Below are 20,003 nucleotides of genomic sequence, written 5' to 3'. Positions count from 1 at the left end.
CTACACCCGAAGATAGCAGGCTAGCTTAGGAGATCAAGGGAAGGTAACTTAGCTTGCACAGCTCTGTTGTATAAGCTAAACTATTCCTGTCATTTGTTTCCTGAGGCAACTTTTTCACGCCTTCCGTGGTAGAAATAACTGTGCCTACAGCCACTATTCTGCATTTTTGCTTGCTTTGCCATCAGTCCTTGACTAAGGGCTGTCATATAGTATGACATCTTCCAATAAAATTCTCAACACTATCAGAGTGCTAAGAACCAGTCTTCCTCTGGACATTAAAGCACACTAATTTAAGTAACATTGTTGGGACTAGGAAAACATGTCCTCTCTTTCAGGTTCGATGCTCTTCTAGAGCTTCCCCCATAACTCTTCCCCAAATGGAAAGTGGGTGTGTGAGGTGTGGCTACATCTCATTATCACTGTCAACATTCTACACCATACCAAGTTCAAAAATGAGATCTTTCTTTGGTCTGTAATCAGATTAGCTCTGTCTAACTTCCCAAGTTCACACAACATGTGGGCTATCCACAACTGGACTGAGTTCTTAACCATCCTGAATCACTTCTGAAGGAAAGATTGACTCAAAACTATAGGGCCTACACTAGCTCTTGGGCTAGGTCTGACAACAATTGAGACCATTTTCCTTCTGCACAGCCCCCTGTCAGCATTCTGGCAAGATTTCAGTCAACCTCATCATATCATGAGCCATAGCTCCATTTTTAAATTATCAAGCACCCATAATCAGTTGCAGCAATCAAAGTTTTGGTAGTTCCCTAGCTGTTTAGTTTCAGGAGATGCTATATTACCAGGATCCAAAGCCCTGGCTTCTAAATAATCACAATGTGATTGATAAAATGATTTCTCCTGCCTCCCATAATGAATGTTTGCGCTAGGTGATTGGAATTTTTGGATCAACCAAATACAATTTTCTACTCAGAGTTTATTCCTCCCCTGTCTCTGAGAGGTTGGTTATTGTATGAACTATTAAATGAAGATATTTACTCTCTAACACTCTTATTTTACTGGAGGGATGCAAACACACTCAAATAGTCTAAACTATCATTCCTTCTGCTGTGTAGTCCTGCCATATAGTCCCTTCATTCCTTCCAGTTCACCTGTTTTGTGGGCAAGGAGGCTTTGACCTTTTTCAGTTAGTAATTTTACAAGATGATCTGGTTTAATAAGCAGGCTTTGATATCATTTCTTTACTATTTCAGTACTCAGTGAATATAGGTCTAATACTGTTTTACATTCTGAAAGCACCTGTTGTCTGTTCTTTTTGAGGCTACTTTAGTCCATTGGTGGGAGAGTAACCAGGAGTTAAATAAGTATATTACTTTGTCACTGAACTGAATAAAGGCATCATTCTTCTTTGAGTTCTCTGTGTATCACGCATATGGACTTCTGTGCCTGCGCAAGGCCTAGATTGGGCAAACTTCAACAGCTTAGCATGCTGGAGTGGGTGGGAACAGGAACCACCCTCTATGCACAATAACTGGAAAACGAGGGGCTACTGCCCTCTCAGCATGCTGAGCTATTGAAGTTTTCCACAGGCACAAACGACCACTTGAAGAATAACAGTCACAGTTAAGTAACCTGCCTTTCTAGGCTGCTTTGGCTCAGACAGTGAAGATTGATCAGTTTCATTTTAAGTTGTATGTCACAGTCAGTTTGACTTTAAATTAACATACAAGCTTCAAAGTAATTTTCTTCTCGTTTTTAAAGTATATTGTCTAGGTCATCTACATCATCCATGATGGGTCAAAAGAACTGTTCAGCAGGATGGAAATTTAAAGCTTATCCTCAATAAACACAATGAGTCTCAAAGTCAGTCCTTTGTTGAGCAATGTATAATTCATTTTACATCTCCATTTTACCTTTTTGTCCATTCCAGAACTCAAGATTACATACATGAAGTTCTTGTCAGTCTCCAGTAAGATGTTGACTAGTTTGGTACCTGCTTAGCTTCATGTGACACCAAATCATGCATTTATTTTAACAAGAAACAAGTTAGTTGAACTTAGTTCCAATCAAAATACACTTTATTTTTTAATAGAAAACATGTCTTGTTTATTGCAGTCTAGACCCACATATGAAGTACCAGTGCTGTTATGAATAAAATCTAGAACTATTTCACTTTTATTCTATTGCTGTCTGATATCTTTATTTTCTTGTTCAAATTCTTCTCCCCACTGGGTATATGTTCATACTGTTTCCTGCTTCCTGGCCTCTGTCTTTCTTTACCCTCATATTCCATAGGTTTAGCTGTGTTTCCACTGTCACACAGCTGATGTTTCCAGCAATAAAATAAAATCTACAAATATCTGTCATTATACAAAACCAGTTTGGAGGAAAAAACCCTGCTATGTGTTTATCCTGTAAAACTCATTTAACTTTGAAATAAGGCTGGTGTCCAGTTGCTATTTAAATAGAGGAAAAGGAGTAGATGAAACAGCACTCATCTAAAATACATAATTCTTTGATTAAAAATAAATAAGTTTCTGTGGTTCTCCCCCATCCTTCTCTTAGTTTATAATCTAATAGATTTTCTCTATGCTATTTAATGTATCAGATATGCTACATTTTTTCTTTATTGCTGCTTTCTAATAACCACTCTGTATTATTTACTGGCCTCATGTGAGGCAGTGCTCCAAATAAGTACCTGGATCAGGGAATGACAGAATTTGTAGCTGGCATCAGGTGCAAGTAATTTTCCAGTTTCCTGTGCTCAATTGTGCCTTACTATTTACCTAACTGAGATTTCCGTTTCTATCTTTTTGTATTATGTATTCGCTGAAAGTACTTACAGCTCTCAAGGCAGTGTACAATTTAAAATAAATATCTAATAATTAACAGAAATTTCTTAACGTTAAGCAGAGAACAAAAAATCCTTCAAAATCAAAGGGGTAAATTGCAGTTTTTCTTGTTAAGTGCTGTCAAGTTTTCTCTGATTTATGGCAACTCTATGAATGAATGAATCCCAAAACTGTCCTCTTTTTTTAACCATGCTTAGCTCTTTTAAATTTTAAATTCAAGGCTGTGGCTTCCTTGAAAGAATTCTTCCATCTCTTGGTCATCGTATTCTTCTTCTCCTTCTTCTGTTGACTTTCCCTAGCATCATTGTCTCTCCGTGGGGTCTTGCCTTCTTACAATGTACCCAAAGACAACTTCATTTTTGCTTCCAGGGAAAGTTCTGGCTTGATTTGATATAAGGCCCAATTGTTCATCTTTCTATCAGCTCAGAGTGTTCTCCAACAATTTTCTTCCTTTTTCCACTGCATGTATTTTAATACATAGTAATCCAGAATACAATAGTGTGGATGACTTTGGCCTTCATTTCCAATGAAACATCTTACAGTTGATGATATTTTTTACTTTATTTATGTATTTTATTTCCATACTGCCCAGGAACCAAGTCCTGGATCTCTGTAGTCTCTGTATTCTCCCTCTTTGCCAAGCCTGTCCAGCCCCTTGGTACACATCAGAACTTAGGGTGATGATGCAAGAGGTAGAACACAGGTGGAGGAAATCTCATGATGAAACAGATTGGCATGGTTTAGAGCTCACTATCAAGCCTACTCTGTGGCAACGATGAGAGCAAAATGGCAGTATTTTGCCTCCTTCATTGCATCTTCACAGTGCTGCCCAACTGAGCTTTTACACATGATTTGGGGGCTATTACAGTCTGGCCCATCAGCAGAGAAGCCTTGGTAGCTTGTTGTAATGAATTTGCTCAGTACTTTGAAGATAAAAGCACTCAGATCTGACATGATTTAGATTCCACAGTTGAGCTAGATCCCTTAAAGGATGTTCCAGTGCACTGTCTTTTGGTCCTGTTTTGTTGGATGAGTTTCAGTTATTGTGGCCTGATGATGTGGACAGGGTGCTTGGTGCAGTTCATCCCACTTCTTGGCCTCGTGTTCCTTGCCCCCCGTGGATAATAGAAAAGGCTAAGAAGAGGGTTCATACCTGAGTCCAGCAGACTGTCAATGCTTCATTAAGGTCCCAGGTTCCTTGAAGGATACTGTGGTAAGATCACTTCTAAAAAACCTGAACCTAGATCCAACACTTGTTACCAACTACAGAACAGTGATGAACCTCCCCTTTTGGGCAATGTGTTAGAGCAGGTGGTGGCCAAGCAGTTCCAGGCACTTCTCGGGGAAATGGATTATCTAGATCCATTTCAATCAGGTTTTAGGCCTGGTTCTGGGACAGAGACAGCCTTGGTTGCCCTGTATAATAACCTTTGCTGGGGGGTGGGGGGAGCACTACCCTGTTGATTCTCCTGGACCTTTCAGAAGTTTCAACATCATCAACCATGGTGTCCTTCTGGACAGGCTGACTGGGTTGGGGGTTAAAGGCACTGCTTTGTAGTGGTTCCACTCCTACCTGGCTGAGTGGGTCCAGAAAATAGTCCTGGGGGACAGTTGCTCGGCTCCATAGCAATTATGCCTTGGGGACCTGCAGGGCTGTATACTGTCCCCTATACTCTTCAAAATCTACCTGAAATTGTTGGGAATGGTCATCTGGAGATATGGGCTGAAATCTCAGCAATATCCTGATTGTACTCAGCTCTACCTCTCTTTTACTTCAAATCCAGGCTGTGTCAATCCCAAACTGGTGCCTGGACTCAATAATGGCCTGGATGAGGGCCAATAAAATGAAGTGCCATCCAGACAAGATGGAAGTGTAGTTGGTAGGCAGATTGTCAGATGGGTTTAATGGCCAATATCCTGTCTTAGATGGGGTCATGTTCCCCCTTAAGAGCAGAGTCCTCAGCCTGGGGGTGTGCCTCTTTCCAAAATTCTCACCTGAGTCCCAAGTGCAGTTGGTGGCCAGGAGCACCTTCCTTCATTTTTATGAATGATCTTAATTTGTTTGGTTATGTTTTGTATTACTGATGTTTTGAGATTGTTTTTAGTAGCATTGACTTAAGAATTTATGTTGTTTTTAGCATTATAAGCTGCTTGGGCTGCTCAACTATGAGCTATTGCAGAGGCATACAAATTGAAATAATAAATAAATAAATAGTCAATTTTATTTTTATAATTGCCATCTGATGTTCATGTGTACAGCCATCCAAACCTCTTGAACATCTGCATAACATTTATCTATTTCTTTTTCAAGATTTATTGTTGGAACATAGATCTGAAAGATTGGTTGATAGGTTTTCCATAAATCCCAGTTCATATGATTTGGTCAGACTTTGTATTATAGCCCTTTACTTCCTGAGCTACATCTTGCCTCAGTATTAGGGATACTTAATTTTGTCTGAGTTTGTTATTTTCAGGTTAAAACACTTTGTGAAACACATTCCAGTCCTCCTTAGTTTGCCCACACAAAGTGCTGCAGTGTTTAAAAGTTCCATTTCTTGCTTTACAGTTTCTGGTTTGCCTGAAACATTTCATGTTGCCTGAACATGCATGTATGTTGCCTGAACATTTCATGTTCCAGTTGCATACACTGTGCAGCATCGGACTTTGATTTTGCCTCTGTACCTGTCAGCTGTTAGACTTCCTTTCTAACATCTTTGATCTTTTTGCATCATTAGCAACAGTGCTGTTTGTACTTGTCCTCTGCTCTTCCCCAGTAGCGTCTGACCTTATAAGAAGGGTCTCAACTTTTGGCACTATCTCTAGTTCCATTTTGGATTGTTTCATCCTAGGGTTTTTGAGGTAAGAAATGAAAAAAAGCAATTTACCATGGGTGCTAACTGGAGTTAGCTTAAGCATCACTGCCATTGTCTGTGAAAAACCCTCTGCCAGTGTCACCTTCAACTGCTACTGCTGTCCAGTGGCTGGTCTTCAGGACTTTCTCCTCTGCTGATGTGACTGCTACTCCTGATGAAGGTGGATGCTTCTTTGACTGTGTCTCAGCTTTGACTGTGATAGGACCACAGCCAAGTTAAACCATCTGGCATCTTGCTGACATCGCTCTTGATTTCTCTGACACTCTCAAACTCCCTCACGACATTAAGGTGTACATCCAGAAGGGGAGCAGTTTTTACTGTTTGCATAAACCAAGGTAGATAGCATTAATCTAGTTCTCTTTGGAGGGGAATTTTGTAGGGTGGTGCTGCAGAAGAACCTGCAGCTTGTGCATTCATTAGCTTGACTCTTAGTGGGGTAACATGCAAAAAGGTTTCTAATGAAGATTGTTAATTCCAGTTAGTTTCATACAAAAGAAGACAGAACCCTCAATCCATTGAGGGTTTTGTAAGCAAGAACCAGCACCCTAAATTTGGCTTGCAAACACATTCCAAGCTGTTTAGTTCATAGAAGACCATTGTTAAATGTATTCCAGGCAAGAGTCCAGCTGTTGCATTTTGCATTAGCTGTAACTTAATTTCTAAAACCTTCTCATACAGTTTGTTTCAAGAATCAAATAATGAGATAAATATATGGATTACTGTGAGTCTTATTTAAGAATGAACAAAAATTTTGTACTACTTGAAGGTAGGCAATTACCTGAGCAGAAGCAGTGCTGGGTTGAAGAGCTCCCACAAGCTGCCAACCTGATCCTTCAGAAAGATTGCAACTCCATCTGAAATGGGAAGTATCCCAGTCCTTATCCAACTTGGCTACTGACTAACATAAGCTCTTTTTAGTCAGAATTGAGTATCAGTTTGTTCATCCACATATATTCTCACTATTTCCAGACAATAGTTCAGAATTTACATATACACCCAGTCATCAATTCAAGAGCGAGAGTGCGCACACACTAGGTGTCAGCACAGAGATGAGAGCCAACTCCAAACTGGTTGTCCTTCCCCAGCAAATTCATGTACTGAAAGGCATGGGGAACAAGATACAGCCCTGGGGAACACTATTGGCCAACATCCATGGGCCCAAGGAATAGTCCCTAAGCAACAGTCTTGGAACATTCAGCGTGGATGTTATAATTTTCCAGGACTGTCTCCTGCAGCTCAGGCAGGGAGACACTTGGGCAACAGTGTGGGAAATACACCAGCAAAATCCCATGGCCTATGGCATTTGGTTTATCTCTAGGAATTTCTGATCCATTAATAAGCTGAAGAAACTCACAGTAAAACAGTGTTCTTTAGAAAGCTCACTTGTGGATAATGTTAGTCAAAGGAATACACTCCAATTAGTCCTTGTTGACACTTTTAGTATAATATTGAATTGGTCTTCTACTCTATTTTCCATTAGAAAATGTAGACTTTTTGCCACAGAGATGCCAAAGAATAGAGTGATGACAGTCCATGTTTTTATAGGGAATCATGGGCAATAGTGGCTTTCACGTTAATATTGGAACTTCAGGCTGTATATGGGTATAGACTTTTCTATCCTTATGTCTTTAGACTGGCTAACAAAAGTAAGGATCCTTTCAAACTAGGCTTACTGTTGTTGGAATCATATTTTTAATTAGGAATTTTTGAATAGCATTGCAGGCTGCCAGAGTTTTGACCTGTCAGGCTGCTGAGAGACTGACAGTCTTCTCTTGATACCAGCTTAGTCTGTGATTGACACTTGTACCCTATTTGTATAAGACTGCTTGAGGTTTCTGTATTGTTCTTCTACTTGATGGACTTATTTGTTTACAAGGGAATCAGGGAAGTCACAGATATATTAGTGTTTTGAATAGCTGTGTTTAAAATCCTTCCTCATTTGCCCAGGGTGTACCTTTGCAAAAAGTTTTGTACATGGTAATAGCTTTCTTCAGCACTGTTGGCTTTTTGAATTTGTGCATGTTTTCAGAGTGTGTAGTTGATGATCCAAAAAGCTGCATTTATGAATGAATGCTTGTGCTCACAGGAAGAAGAATAGGGTGTGTAACTCTGTCTATGTCCCCTAGGTTTGACAACTCTTATTTTTAGACTTCAAGAACTGGCTTACATTATGTGCACGCTTGTATGCATATCTATAGAATGTTATGTTAATGGTGATGATTTGTTTTCTGCAAAAATGAATCTGCAATATACAATATATGTAGGACCCAGTTTATTTCTTTCTTATTTTTTGTGCATTCAAGGACATATATGACTGTCAGATCACATAGCTGAATCTTTATGTATGCAGGGACAGCATGTCTGGTATTAGGGCTCAGTCTAGGTACAGATGCCTTTTCATCATGAAGCCCTGCACTTCACAGCAGAGCAACTCCAGATGATGATAATGTGTATGGCTACTGCTCTCCTATTCACTTTCATGGGGTCCCATGGGACTTGAATCCTTTGTATTATCTAATTAGAAAGAACTTGTGAATTGTGACTTTAATCATTTTTAAGATAAAGTTCCTAACTCTTGTGAATGCAAATATTGGCTTTGATGTATCTGGAATATATCTGATATTATATCAGAAACCTAAGGCATGGATCAGTATGTAACTACTCCCTATACAGAGGAGAAACAGAATAAAATGATTCTATACAGGAGTGCAAAATATCTAAAACTATGTAAATGTACATATTTGACATAAATTGTAGAATCCAGGTTTGTACTATGAATGTAGATTACCTTGTACCCATATAAACATGTAGTTAAACCAGGAACATCATTACTATATATTCTAATGGAGTTTCATTGCTGGGTCTGGTCATGAGCAGGTCTCTCCTCTCCTTTTTCCTTTTCTAGCAGACTTAGGCAAGAACTTAGAAGTGCAAATCCTTTTGATAGAGTGTATCTTATATAAATCAAAGTAGTGTTCTCCTTGAGATGTGAGAGAAGCATCTATCCATGTAAAGAGTGGAATCAAAAGAGAAACATTCTTTCTTTCCCTTCGTTTTAGAAATATTCTAGTCCACCCTCCGAGTGGCCCCTGCTGCTTGAGGGCTAGATGGCAGGAATGCTGGACACTTCTTAATTAGTTCACCTGCTTTATCTGTCATCACCTGACAGACCCAAGGAACTCCCCTCCATCTACTCAAACCCCAGCTCTGAACATTCTCACTTCTTTTGCAAGGTGAGCTGGTCCTCATGCTCTGCTTGAGAATCTTCACTTGAAAACCTTGAAACTGTAAAGGGGCCCTACTCTGCCCCTCCTCCTCAGAATCTTTCCAAGCAGGCTGTAAGGTGCAAGAGCTGGGACCCCTCTCTACAGCTTTTTACAAAGAGTTAGAATAACAGTCATTCTAATACAGCTTACCTTTTTCTTCCAGATTGATATCCCATCTGACACCATAATCAACTACATGGTACAGAACTCTAAGGGGAAAATACCTGCTTTAACCCATTCAGGAGCAGCTAATTCAAAATATTTTGAAAAATTTCCCGTGAGACCCTTTAGCCAACCACAGATAGATACATTCCCACTAAAGCCGGAAGAAGATTTTGACAGAAAAGCTCTACTGGCAGCCTTAAATGCATACATTTCTCAGAAGATGGCAGCAAAAGACCTTGATGGAAGTTCATCTGTTAGCAGGACTAAAGAATCTACCCCTTATACCAGTAGGCTCAAGCTCAAGTTTCCTCAGATTGACCACCTTGATGGAATGGTGTCCAAAGAAAATACAGGGGATTTTGACATGAAGTCACCTTTCCCACGGAGGCCTGTATATGGATTGGTACCTAGTTCTGTCCAGAGTGATTTGAGGGTCCCTCTAACTCCAGTAGATGGTAAGCAATCCGTATAAATCAACTTCGTGTGAGTGTTCAGCTAGTAGTCTTGATTGGTGCTTTCTAAACTGTAATTAGTGGTTCCAGCAAATGCTGGAATTCTTTGGATGCTTATCAAAGGTTTTCTTAATGAGAAAACCAGTAATGGCAGACAAGTTTTCCCCAAGGGCAGTGTACTCACTGCTATTGCTATTGCCATGGAGTTTATAGTTGCAGGAGAAGGGGAGTGTGTTTTAGGGCATCAGTTATGTGATGGTAGGACTGAGCAGGTTTAACTACTGCACCTTAAATAAATTACAGCACATGCCTCAGAATCTGTTGCAACATCCAGAGGTTCCATAAAAGATGTGCAGAGCTTTCATGGCAGATGACTCAGTGCTGAATTCCTTGGAAGTAAAATGTTGTAGTAAAAGAAATATGGTCTTTAAAAAGTCTTTTAAGATGCCTGATAGCTCTTGAGAATGCTGTAATTTGATTCTGATTTATTTATTTAAAGCATTTCTATACTTTTCAATTAGCTAATTGAAAATAGTTGAACACTTTACAAAATGTGAATTAAAATATAGAGAATACAATAGTTAAAACAATTTAAAGCAGACTCATCTACCATAAGACACCTCTATACAATAAAGTTTATCAGGCATATACAACAATAAACAATACAGTACAATACATAATGACAACTTTCCATATATACTAAACAATTTAAAAGTCAATATAAAACCAGATAACCAGCAATTCAAATGGTGAGAAAACAAGAGTTTTAACCTGGCAGTGGAACATACATAATGTCAGTGCCAGGCACATTTCCCTGGAGATCTGATTCCACAGATGGACCACCACAGCCAAGAACCCCCCGCCCCTTACAGCCACCCTCTTTACTTCCTGCAGGGGTACGTAATGGAGAAGGACCTCCATAGATAATTTAAGGGTCTGGATAGGTATATATGTAGAAGATGCTTCTTGGTAGAGTCTGTGATGTCAGATGATGACTAATTCCTGACAGTCCTTCAAGGAGTTTATATTCAGGACTGGATCGAGTTATTTCATCAATGAACAGTGTTATTGGTACTGATCCCTGTTGTGAAAAAGCATGCATTTCTTCGTTATCATTCCTTTTATATGAACTCCAGAGGAACAAGGAATTTCACTGAATAATCTTGAGCAACTTACTAGCCCTAAACTACACTGTAACCCATACAACTATGGATAAAGACTGGATGAGATAAGAATGTGTTCTCAGGAATATCATTGTTAGTAGCAGATCTCAAGATAATGGATCCTGAAATAAGTTTTTACCATTTTCGGATGCAACATTAAGCATCTACTGTGAATTCAAACATACAAAACATCGTATATCTTTTTGTTCTGTAGGTTTATTACTCCAAAGAGTCTCTTTCTCTGTAAAGTCTGTTCACAAAGCAAATATTTTTATTCACTTGCTGTCAACAAGCAAGCCCAGTTTCTCTATTCTCAGGTATCTTCTAACATGCAGGATATTCCATGCCTTTCAAAATTCTTGCCAGTTATGTCTGTGGTTCTTCCTGACTTTTTAACTGTTGTGGACAGTGGTTGTTGGGTAACAGTGTTATGTATTTTTGCCTAGTTTTCCTTAAGATGTCAGTCATTTATAACAAGAAACCTATCTTCTGGAGGTGTTTCTTTGACAGGCAGCATCCTAGTGAGAGCCTAGAATGACAAACAACACACTTCAGAGAAGGCAGATGTCTTCTCTATCTTCACTTTATTAAAAGACCTGCTGAGAGTCCTTTAGCAGACTCTGGAGTTTGGCCGTTGGCTATTCATTGTCTCCTGTTTGATTTCTTTCTCCTTATATACATTTTTCTTGTGACTGAAACTGTGCTTTCTATAGACTATAGAACCAGATGAAGGAAACTGGAGAGATAAGGCCCGATAGAATGAATGAAAGAAAAACATTAGTTGTCAGTGAATAAAACTGAAATACTAAAGTCATACCAACAGTTTATTGTTCAGCATTCCAGGTTATTTGGATAGCTACACATGAAGTGAAAGTATTGAACAGAATTTTTGCTGGTAGTGGGAAACCAACAAATACTAGTATTTGATCATTCTGCATATTGGAACTTTATGGCAATATTGATACTATGACATTCTTTATACTGGGATCATATCTGCCCCGTTACAAATGTTTGGTGTAGGCCACATAGGGATTTGGAGGGGTCTTAAACTGGGGACTCTCTTACCAGGACTTACGTGCCTAACTGTCTGTGCCTATTAGCGGCAGTATCTGCCCTGCACATTACTTGCTTTCACATTACTGCTGGAGATGGTCAAAAAGTCATATTGCAACTACCAGCTCAGCAAGACTTAGATTACCATACCTAACATATAAGGTTTCACCTGGTTCTCTAAAGCTTCTAATTTTGTCTTGACTCTTCAGTAAATTGTGGTTTCCTGTTATTTCTAACAGGATGTTGAAGTGGGGAGTTGACATGCCCCCAGTCTATCACTGATATTTTAGCATTTTTGTCTATATTTTTTCAGGTTCCTGCAGTTATTTTTTGTATTTTTATTGTCAGTAATTTTTAATATTTTATCTTTTAAACTTCTGTTAATAAAAATTGAGAAGTCTGCTTGACTTTCTTTTAAAATATATTACTAAGAAATCTAATTGATCTGCTTTTTCTCATCTTGCCTTGGATGTCATCTTCCATTTATGTTTTTTTTGGCATTCTTGACAAACTCACTTCATTTTTTCTATTCACAGCTGACATATCAGAATAAGACGTAGCTAACATTCTCATTTGGAAAGGCTTCTTTATCCAGACAAGCCAACATAATGCAGATTTGTTAAAAATTGCATTTTAGTGTGAACATACAACCTCAATGAAATAACAGCACTTTTGTTAAAAGGGAAGATGCTTACCTTTTATTTCCGGATAATGATAAAGATGAAGTTGTTATACTTCAAATTACAATTATCCATTTACCTTATCGTGGATATTAAGCAATGTTTCATTGCCTTATACAAACAAAGGTAAGGGGAATATTTTGTGCAATTATGTTTTTGCATGATCCAGCATCATGTTCCATCTGGCTTGAACCTGTGTGTACCTGCCTGGGCCTCGGTTGGTCAGCCTAACTTGGCAGCTGGGTAGCAGGTACTCGATGTCTGGATTATAACACCAAGTGAAGGTGACATGATACAACGTTTCTGTTTAATAGGTAGCATAATTAGCAGCACCTAGGCTAGCTTTATGTGGAAAATCTATAGCAGTGATCTTCACTATTTTTCAAGCAGGACCTCGTTTGGTTCTTGGCACCAACAATGAGGCCACTTAGGGGCCTTTCTCCCCCCACCCCACCTCCCAGTCAAATGTCAATGTTGTGCACCAGATTCAGCTGGAGGGATTTTGGAGTGTATCTTCTCCATCCTTCTATATCACTGATCACTCATGAGGAAGGCAAGTTTTGACAGAATCACTTGGTCCTTGATTTTGAATGCTTTGCTTTACTCAGTTCCGCAAAATCTTCCACACCAGGTCCACGATTCTCTCTCTCTCTCCCCTTCTGTGCCACATCCATTCAACTTGCCTTATACCTCTAGCACCTGCACGGTATGCTACTGTAACTACCCAATCATGATAGTTTTTGTTTCTTGGGCATCTCCTCCATCACAGCTAACTGGCTTATTGCTCCTACATTTTCCTCTTCCACACCCTGACTTCTGGTATCCCAGATCGCAGCAGCTAACCTACCACAAAAGAAAACAAGGCAGTGCTAGAGAATCCCAACCGAAAATAAGTAACTAATATAGAAAGAGAGAAAGGAAGGAAGGAGTAAAGGGCCATATTTGTACTGACTGGGAATTGCCACTGGTTGTTTAGTCTTGGGGTGATAAATACTGCAGAATACATAGTAGCAATGTGGCCCCAAATCTAGTGGGCAAGCCTGATGGTGACTGGAAATTGTAGTGTTAAGTTAAAATGACTTTATCTATAAGTGGATTCTTGCCTCCACACTTGTAGTAGACAGTCAGAGGTAATTGGTTGGATGATATGCTGGAACTTTGGTTGTGTCGCTTTAGATGGCCTGAGTTTGGAAACTGGCAGCCCACTTTTTGGAGAGATCTGTGAGAATCTTTCCTTGGGAAATTGTGCCAGGCAGAATGGTAAGCTTTGAGACTTTGGAAATAGATTCTTTTAGCTCATTGTCACTATTCAAGGCACACCAAGTGACTGGACCATAATACTTGGAGATATTTCCACTGCTTTTCCCTTCAAGTAAGTCCTTTGCTGAATGGGTCAGATATATTAATATCAGCAATTTAGGATTCCATGAGGATGATACATGTTTATTAATTTTTCTGAGTATATAACCCATACGCACATTCTCTCTCACAAACACAGCTCTGAATACTTGCATTCCATTTATTTTTGTCAGCATACTACACACTGTTTGTCCATATTATTTATATGTAATACTGATATTACATTCTACTTTTTACTATATATTAACAACACTAAGCTTGCATATAACTGATTTCTATAATTGTACAGATGCAGTATAGTATTACAGAGTAATTTCTTAAAGTCTATATATAGGGTAAGAAAAACATTTAAGTGATAAACTAAATGCAATAATTTTGTTCCAGAGATACAAGTGTACCTCTATAAACCATATTGTTATGGGACTATTTACCAATGGACATTTTTCACCAACACTTCAGTGGTTCCAGCAGGCATAGTTTGTCCAGTGAGAGAAATGCTGTAATTACTGGTTTCTGTAAGAACATTAATCCCATTAATTAATAAAATTGAATCAGTTCAATAAACATTTGACTGAGAAAACTATTTTAAGCATATATTTATGAATACAGATTAGCACTGAATACAGTAGTCAGGATTTTTAGATAATTAAATATTTCCTACTGAGGACTGAAGCTTAGACCCCCAATGCTTTGTTTCTCTTTTTTGCACACAGCATTAGGCTTTTTATGTGTAATCATTTTTTTTTCTCTCTTCCTAAGAAATACTTATTCAAGATGTTCTGAGGGACCTGAAGAAACATCATGTGGATGTAGATAAGTTGAGCCCACTGGAGCTGGATGAGATGGCTGATATTATTGCTGATGCTATTCAAGGTGTTGATACAGATGAAGAAAAGAAAAATGCCGCTGGGAAGGTTGAAGGAGAGAAAACAGAAAAGGGAATGGATGCAGAAGGAAAAGATGATTATGAGATGGGATTAATGAGTGAAGGTTATCACATGCAAGGTAGTGTATTGAACATGGTCACTTTTATTCTCTAAAGGAATCAGATATAAAAAGAACCCTGCAAAGGGGAAAACCTTACCCACCCATGGCTTGCTCTCTGCCTCACTCTCACAACTGCTTGCCAACAACACATCCTACCTTATGGCTGGCTTCAGTTTCCCCCCACCATGGTTACACTGTTGTCAGAGAGTGGGAAGGTGCTACCAGTCAATTGCAACTTGATCCTGATAATTAGGTGAGCGCAAATTGCTCCTCCAGTGTAAAACTATTCAGAACCATATTTTGCTAAATGTTCACATTTCCCTCTCCAGACAATGCACATTGGGAGCTTGCAGATATAAAATAATTCATTTCATTATAAATGTATAGAAAATCAGCTTCTAAATTCCAGCCTGGGGGAATATAGTATTTTCATTTCATATGAGACAGCACTGCAGGGGCATAGGAAGCATGTGATGCAGTATGTCCTGTTTGTTTTGCAAAGTTATTATATCTGAAGCCACTCTGAATGAGCTGTTATGCTAAAATAGTCAGCAGCAAATTCAAGAGTGAGTAGCTCTGATGTTTTTTACTAAGAGCAGAATTAGATATTATATCTGCAAGCACATGCTCCCAATTCCATGTTTGCAGAGATAATAGGAATGTGAGGGTTCAGCAGTGTCCTGCAGGGGAGAACTGTTGGACAAAGGAAGGGTTTAGTGCTCCTTCCTTCTGTCCACTGATTCCTCCAGTGGATGCACATTCCAGTAAGATATTGGTCAGTCACCATTATGAAACTACCTGGGGAGCACACTTAAGGAAATCAGCAAGTGGTTTAAAAAAATGGAAACCTAAGATAATACTCTTGTAACGAGTATTTGGGTGCAGCATTTGAATTAGGCATTCATTTAAGATCATCTGCCAATATAATTTGGATTTGTATATGTTCTGTTGACAGAAAACATTGGATTCATTCTAGATAATGTAGGTCCCATTGATCTCCTAAGTCTGGATCCACACCACTATCTTTCAGAATAATTTCATATTTATTTTATTTCCTTAATTAATCCACTCAATAAAAGTACAGCAGATACAGTACTTTGTTTGAGAGCTGATGATCCACAAGTCTTGTAAAGAGGTACCATCTATTAAAAGTGTTCTATGTGCTGTATTCTATTTCATCTTCCTACTCTTAGAACTGATGATTGGGCAGCAAATTTTATTTATTTATTTATTTCATTTCTCTACCACCCAATAGCTTTCTGGGCCATTTACAAAGTTAAAAGGACATAATTGTGGGTTAATTAACCTACAGTTGCTGCAGTATTCTGTTGTTATTTTTGAATATCCCACCTCCAGTTGGGGGTTGCTATTTCATGTTCAAACCTGGACACTATAAGTTAATGGTGGGTTAAATAACCCAGAATTAGCCAGCCATTAGTAGTTAACTGTGGGTTGCTTAAGCCATGATTAACCAACAGTATCAGGGTTTGGATGACATGTAGCAATCCTGATTAGCATGATCAAGGATTGAATATTCCGAAATCTGAAGGAACATGCTCAACCATGGCAAATCATGAGTTTACTAACCCATGGTTTTCTACCAGTTCTTGCAAACAGCCTACTTTGTTCATTGATTCAGTAGCCACAAACATGTCAGGAATATGTAGACTGGACATTACTCCACATGTAGATTTCTATGTGGAAGTCAAAGACAGAAACATGAGCTAATTGTTGTAAATTTTTGTACAGATATCAACATGAGATTTGAACCTATCAGATGTGACAGAAGTATATAAAATATCAGGTTTATCACACTTCCATATCACAAAGTTTCATGGCCATACCCTAAGAGACATAATTCAATATCTCTATATGTATTGATGTGTGGTAACTGTGGCATAGAAATCATTATTTCTTCTGTTAACATAAAAGACTATCAGAAGACAAATCATCTCATTTTTCCTGAACAGTGCCTGAGCATTGCCATTCCTCATTTATTACTGTAAACATCTTTTCTGAACTAGCAGATGACAAGGTATTGATTCTTTTTAAGGTGCTGGTAAACAGAGGTAAATTCATCAGCCATACTATTGAACTAATTAATATAATGCACTCTTACAGTACTACGTCCATTGATCTTCCATTAGCAAGTTGTCTAAATGGAGTCAAAGTGACAAACCAGATCTATGATTTTACTTTCGCCTTTCAGCTACAAGATCATAATGTTTAATGTACAGTAAAAAGAACACAATCTATAGAAAAGTAGAACAGTGTCAGCATTAAATATAATGTTCTATGCATCACAAGAAGTGCTTGTTCAATGTTTCCACAGATGAGAGAGCCCAGGATGAAAATACTAGGATCAAAGAGGAGGTAAGTTGCAACTTGAAATATAAATATCCACAAACTACCAGCCGAATCTAATGGTCGTAAAATATAATAAATATAATGAAATGGTTGAGTGTACCTATTATTAAACATTCAGTTAGGAATACCAGGGCAGTAATCCAACAAAGATGTAAGTGCTTTTAAATACTTTTGGTTTTGTTTGTAGCCATTAAGCTTATTGTTTCACAACTTACAAAACTTTAAAAAATAGATATTATTGTAGATAGCAAGGCTACACTCATAAAGGTGTAATACACTCTTTCTAAACCAGGTGGATGTGTTTTGCCTTAAACTGCTGCATACTGCTTGCATTAAGCTAAATTTCTTGGGTCATATCCAGAACTATTTTTCATCCTACAAGGTGGTGCCCAAATCCTAATAAAATAGTAATTAATTTTGCCCCCAAAATAGCTGAAACTGTAAATTTTGCCATGAGATTGTGTAATTTGGATTCCCAAAACTGGAACTTATTTGAAGTATATGAGAAGTGTGTGGGGGACTCAAGAGTATTTATTGTATTGATCAGGACATACTGAAGCTTTCCTTTTTCTCTGAGGAAGTTTTATTGCCATGACTACTTCTCCATTCCCCACCCACCATCCCCATGAAATGTTCTGTCCTTCCAGACTCCAAATTCACCATGGGCTGGATATTTTGAAGATACCATTGTCTTCCAGCAGTAAAAAAAACTGGGTGCTGGAGAGATATTCATGAGTTACAGATGCTGTACAATTAAGCATTAATAAAATAGGCATTGCATAGCTTGTTTGTGTAGATTCTTTTAAATTAATGTTTTATGTTTCATTGGAAGTTATAACTAAATGTTCCCACATATTCCAAAATATGGAGTCCCATGAAAGAATGAGATTCATAAATTTTAAGGAGGTAGCAGTTTTGAGGAAAAATACAGATGTAATTTCTTTACCACTGTCAGAAGCTACACTCAAGGGCAGGCTAAACTGATTTCTAGTTTTCATCTTTAATAAATGGGCAATAATATACTTTCAATATGTATTCATGTACTTGGATAGCACCAGGATCCTGTGAGATTTATAGGGTTGAATCCATGGACTACATACAAGTTTCTTATTAATTAATCCTAAAAACTAGAAATATTCACTGTGATATCTTTATTATAGGGAAATCATTTGAATACAGAACAATTTGATTTTGTGAATGAAAATATGGCAACTTCACCTAAGGAGACTTTTCCGAAAGACCCCTTTAAAATAGAAAGGAAGAAGTCAGAGGATTTAGATCTTTCCTTGTCTTCCTCTGAAGAAGTGAAGACTGGGATTGAAAATGTGAAGAGCAAAACATTCTCAAGAGAGCTAGTAGCTCAGAAGAAAGCTGGGTCAGAACCTAGCTCTAAAGAGCGGACTGAACTTCATCAGTGGATTATGAATACTTTGATTCAGAATGAAAATACTTATGAAGAAACTGAGGAAAAGATGGGAGAAGACCTACAGCTAGATGCAAAATCTTCTAAAGAAGAGGAATATGGCTACATTGTGACAGAGAAAGAGTAAGTGAAGCAGAACATATTCATATGTGCATCTGTAAAATATAGAATGGTTATAAGTGGTCCATTATGACCCTTTAGAAATTTACCCTATTTCTCATATTTATGATTCCCCCTTCAAAATTGTGACTCAGATGGCTCATTAAGCAGCTTATAATAAAATTTAAAAAACAAACAAACAAACAATGTCATCATAATGGCTCTATCTACAATATGGAAGGCATGTCATGAGCACACTTTTGTTGGCAGCGTGATGTCTCTGCTTTTTAGTATGCTATCTAGATTTGCCATGGCTCTCCTCCCCAGGAGCAAGCGTCTTTTAATTTCTTGGCTGCAGTCCCCATCTGTGGTGATCTTGGAGCCCAGGAAAATAAAATCTGTCACTACCTCCATTTCTTCCCCATCTATTTGCCAGGAAGTGAGAGGACTGGGTGCCATGATCTTAGTTTTCTTAATATTGAGTTTCAGGCCAACTTTTGCACTCTCCTCCTTCACCCGCATCAAGAGGCTCTTTAGTTCCTCTTCACTTTCTGCCATGAGAGTGGTATCATCTGCATATCTGAGGTTGCTGATATTTCTCCCGGCAATCTTAATTCCAACTGGTGATTCATCCAGCCCCGCCTTTCTCATGATGTGCTCTGCATATACGTTAAATAGGCAGGGCGACAGTATACAGACTTGCCGAACTCCTTTCTCAATTTTGAACCAATCAGTGGTTCCGTGCCCAGTTCTCACTGTTGCTTCTTGACTTGCATATAAGTTTCTCAAGAGCCAAATAAGATAGTCTGGTACTCCCATCTCTTTAAGAACTTGCCACAGTTTGTTGTGATCCACACAATCAAAGGCTTTAGCATAGTCAATGAAGCAGAAGTAGATGTTTTTCTGGAACTCCCTAGCTTTCTCCATGATCCAGCATATGTTGGCAATTTGATCTCTAGTTCCTCTCCCTCTTCGAAATCCCACCTGTACTTCTGGTAGTTCTCGGTCCACATACTGCTGGAGCCTAGCTTGTAGGATTTTGAGCATCACTTTGCTAGCATGTGAAATGAATGCAATGGTGTGGTAGTTTGAACATTCTTTGGCATTGCCCTTCTCTGGGATCAGAATGTAAACTGACCTTTTCCACTCCTGTTGAGCCACTGTTGAGTTTTCCAAATTTGCTGGCATATTGAGTGTAGCACTTTTACTGCATCATCTTTTAAGATGTTGAATAGCTCAGCTGGAATGCTGTCACCTCCACTAGCTTTGTGGTTGCTCATACTTCCTAAGGCCCATTTGA

The 20,003-nt window shown here is 38.5% G+C and overlaps 1 protein-coding gene across 1 annotated transcript in view; it reads left to right on the top strand.

The window, feature by feature from the left end:
* The window catches only part of PTPRN2 (protein tyrosine phosphatase receptor type N2), a 548,843-nt gene that overhangs the window by 90,262 nt on the left and 438,578 nt on the right, over window positions 1–20,003 (top strand). The window contains exons 5-8 of the mRNA XM_044425007.1: window positions 9,119–9,575; window positions 14,587–14,832; window positions 17,147–17,187; window positions 18,342–18,727. Coding sequence (XP_044280942.1) covers window positions 9,119–9,575; window positions 14,587–14,832; window positions 17,147–17,187; window positions 18,342–18,727 — 1,130 coding nt within the window. The remainder of the gene's footprint in view (window positions 1–9,118; window positions 9,576–14,586; window positions 14,833–17,146; window positions 17,188–18,341; window positions 18,728–20,003) is intronic.

The sequence above is a fragment of the Varanus komodoensis genome, unplaced genomic scaffold, assembly GCF_004798865.1.
Source record: "Varanus komodoensis strain SLA01 unplaced genomic scaffold, ASM479886v1 scaffold15, whole genome shotgun sequence".
NCBI lineage: Eukaryota > Metazoa > Chordata > Lepidosauria > Squamata > Varanidae > Varanus > Varanus komodoensis.
Note: the sequence above shows the minus strand (reverse complement) of the source record. Positions and strands in the feature narration are given on the sequence as shown.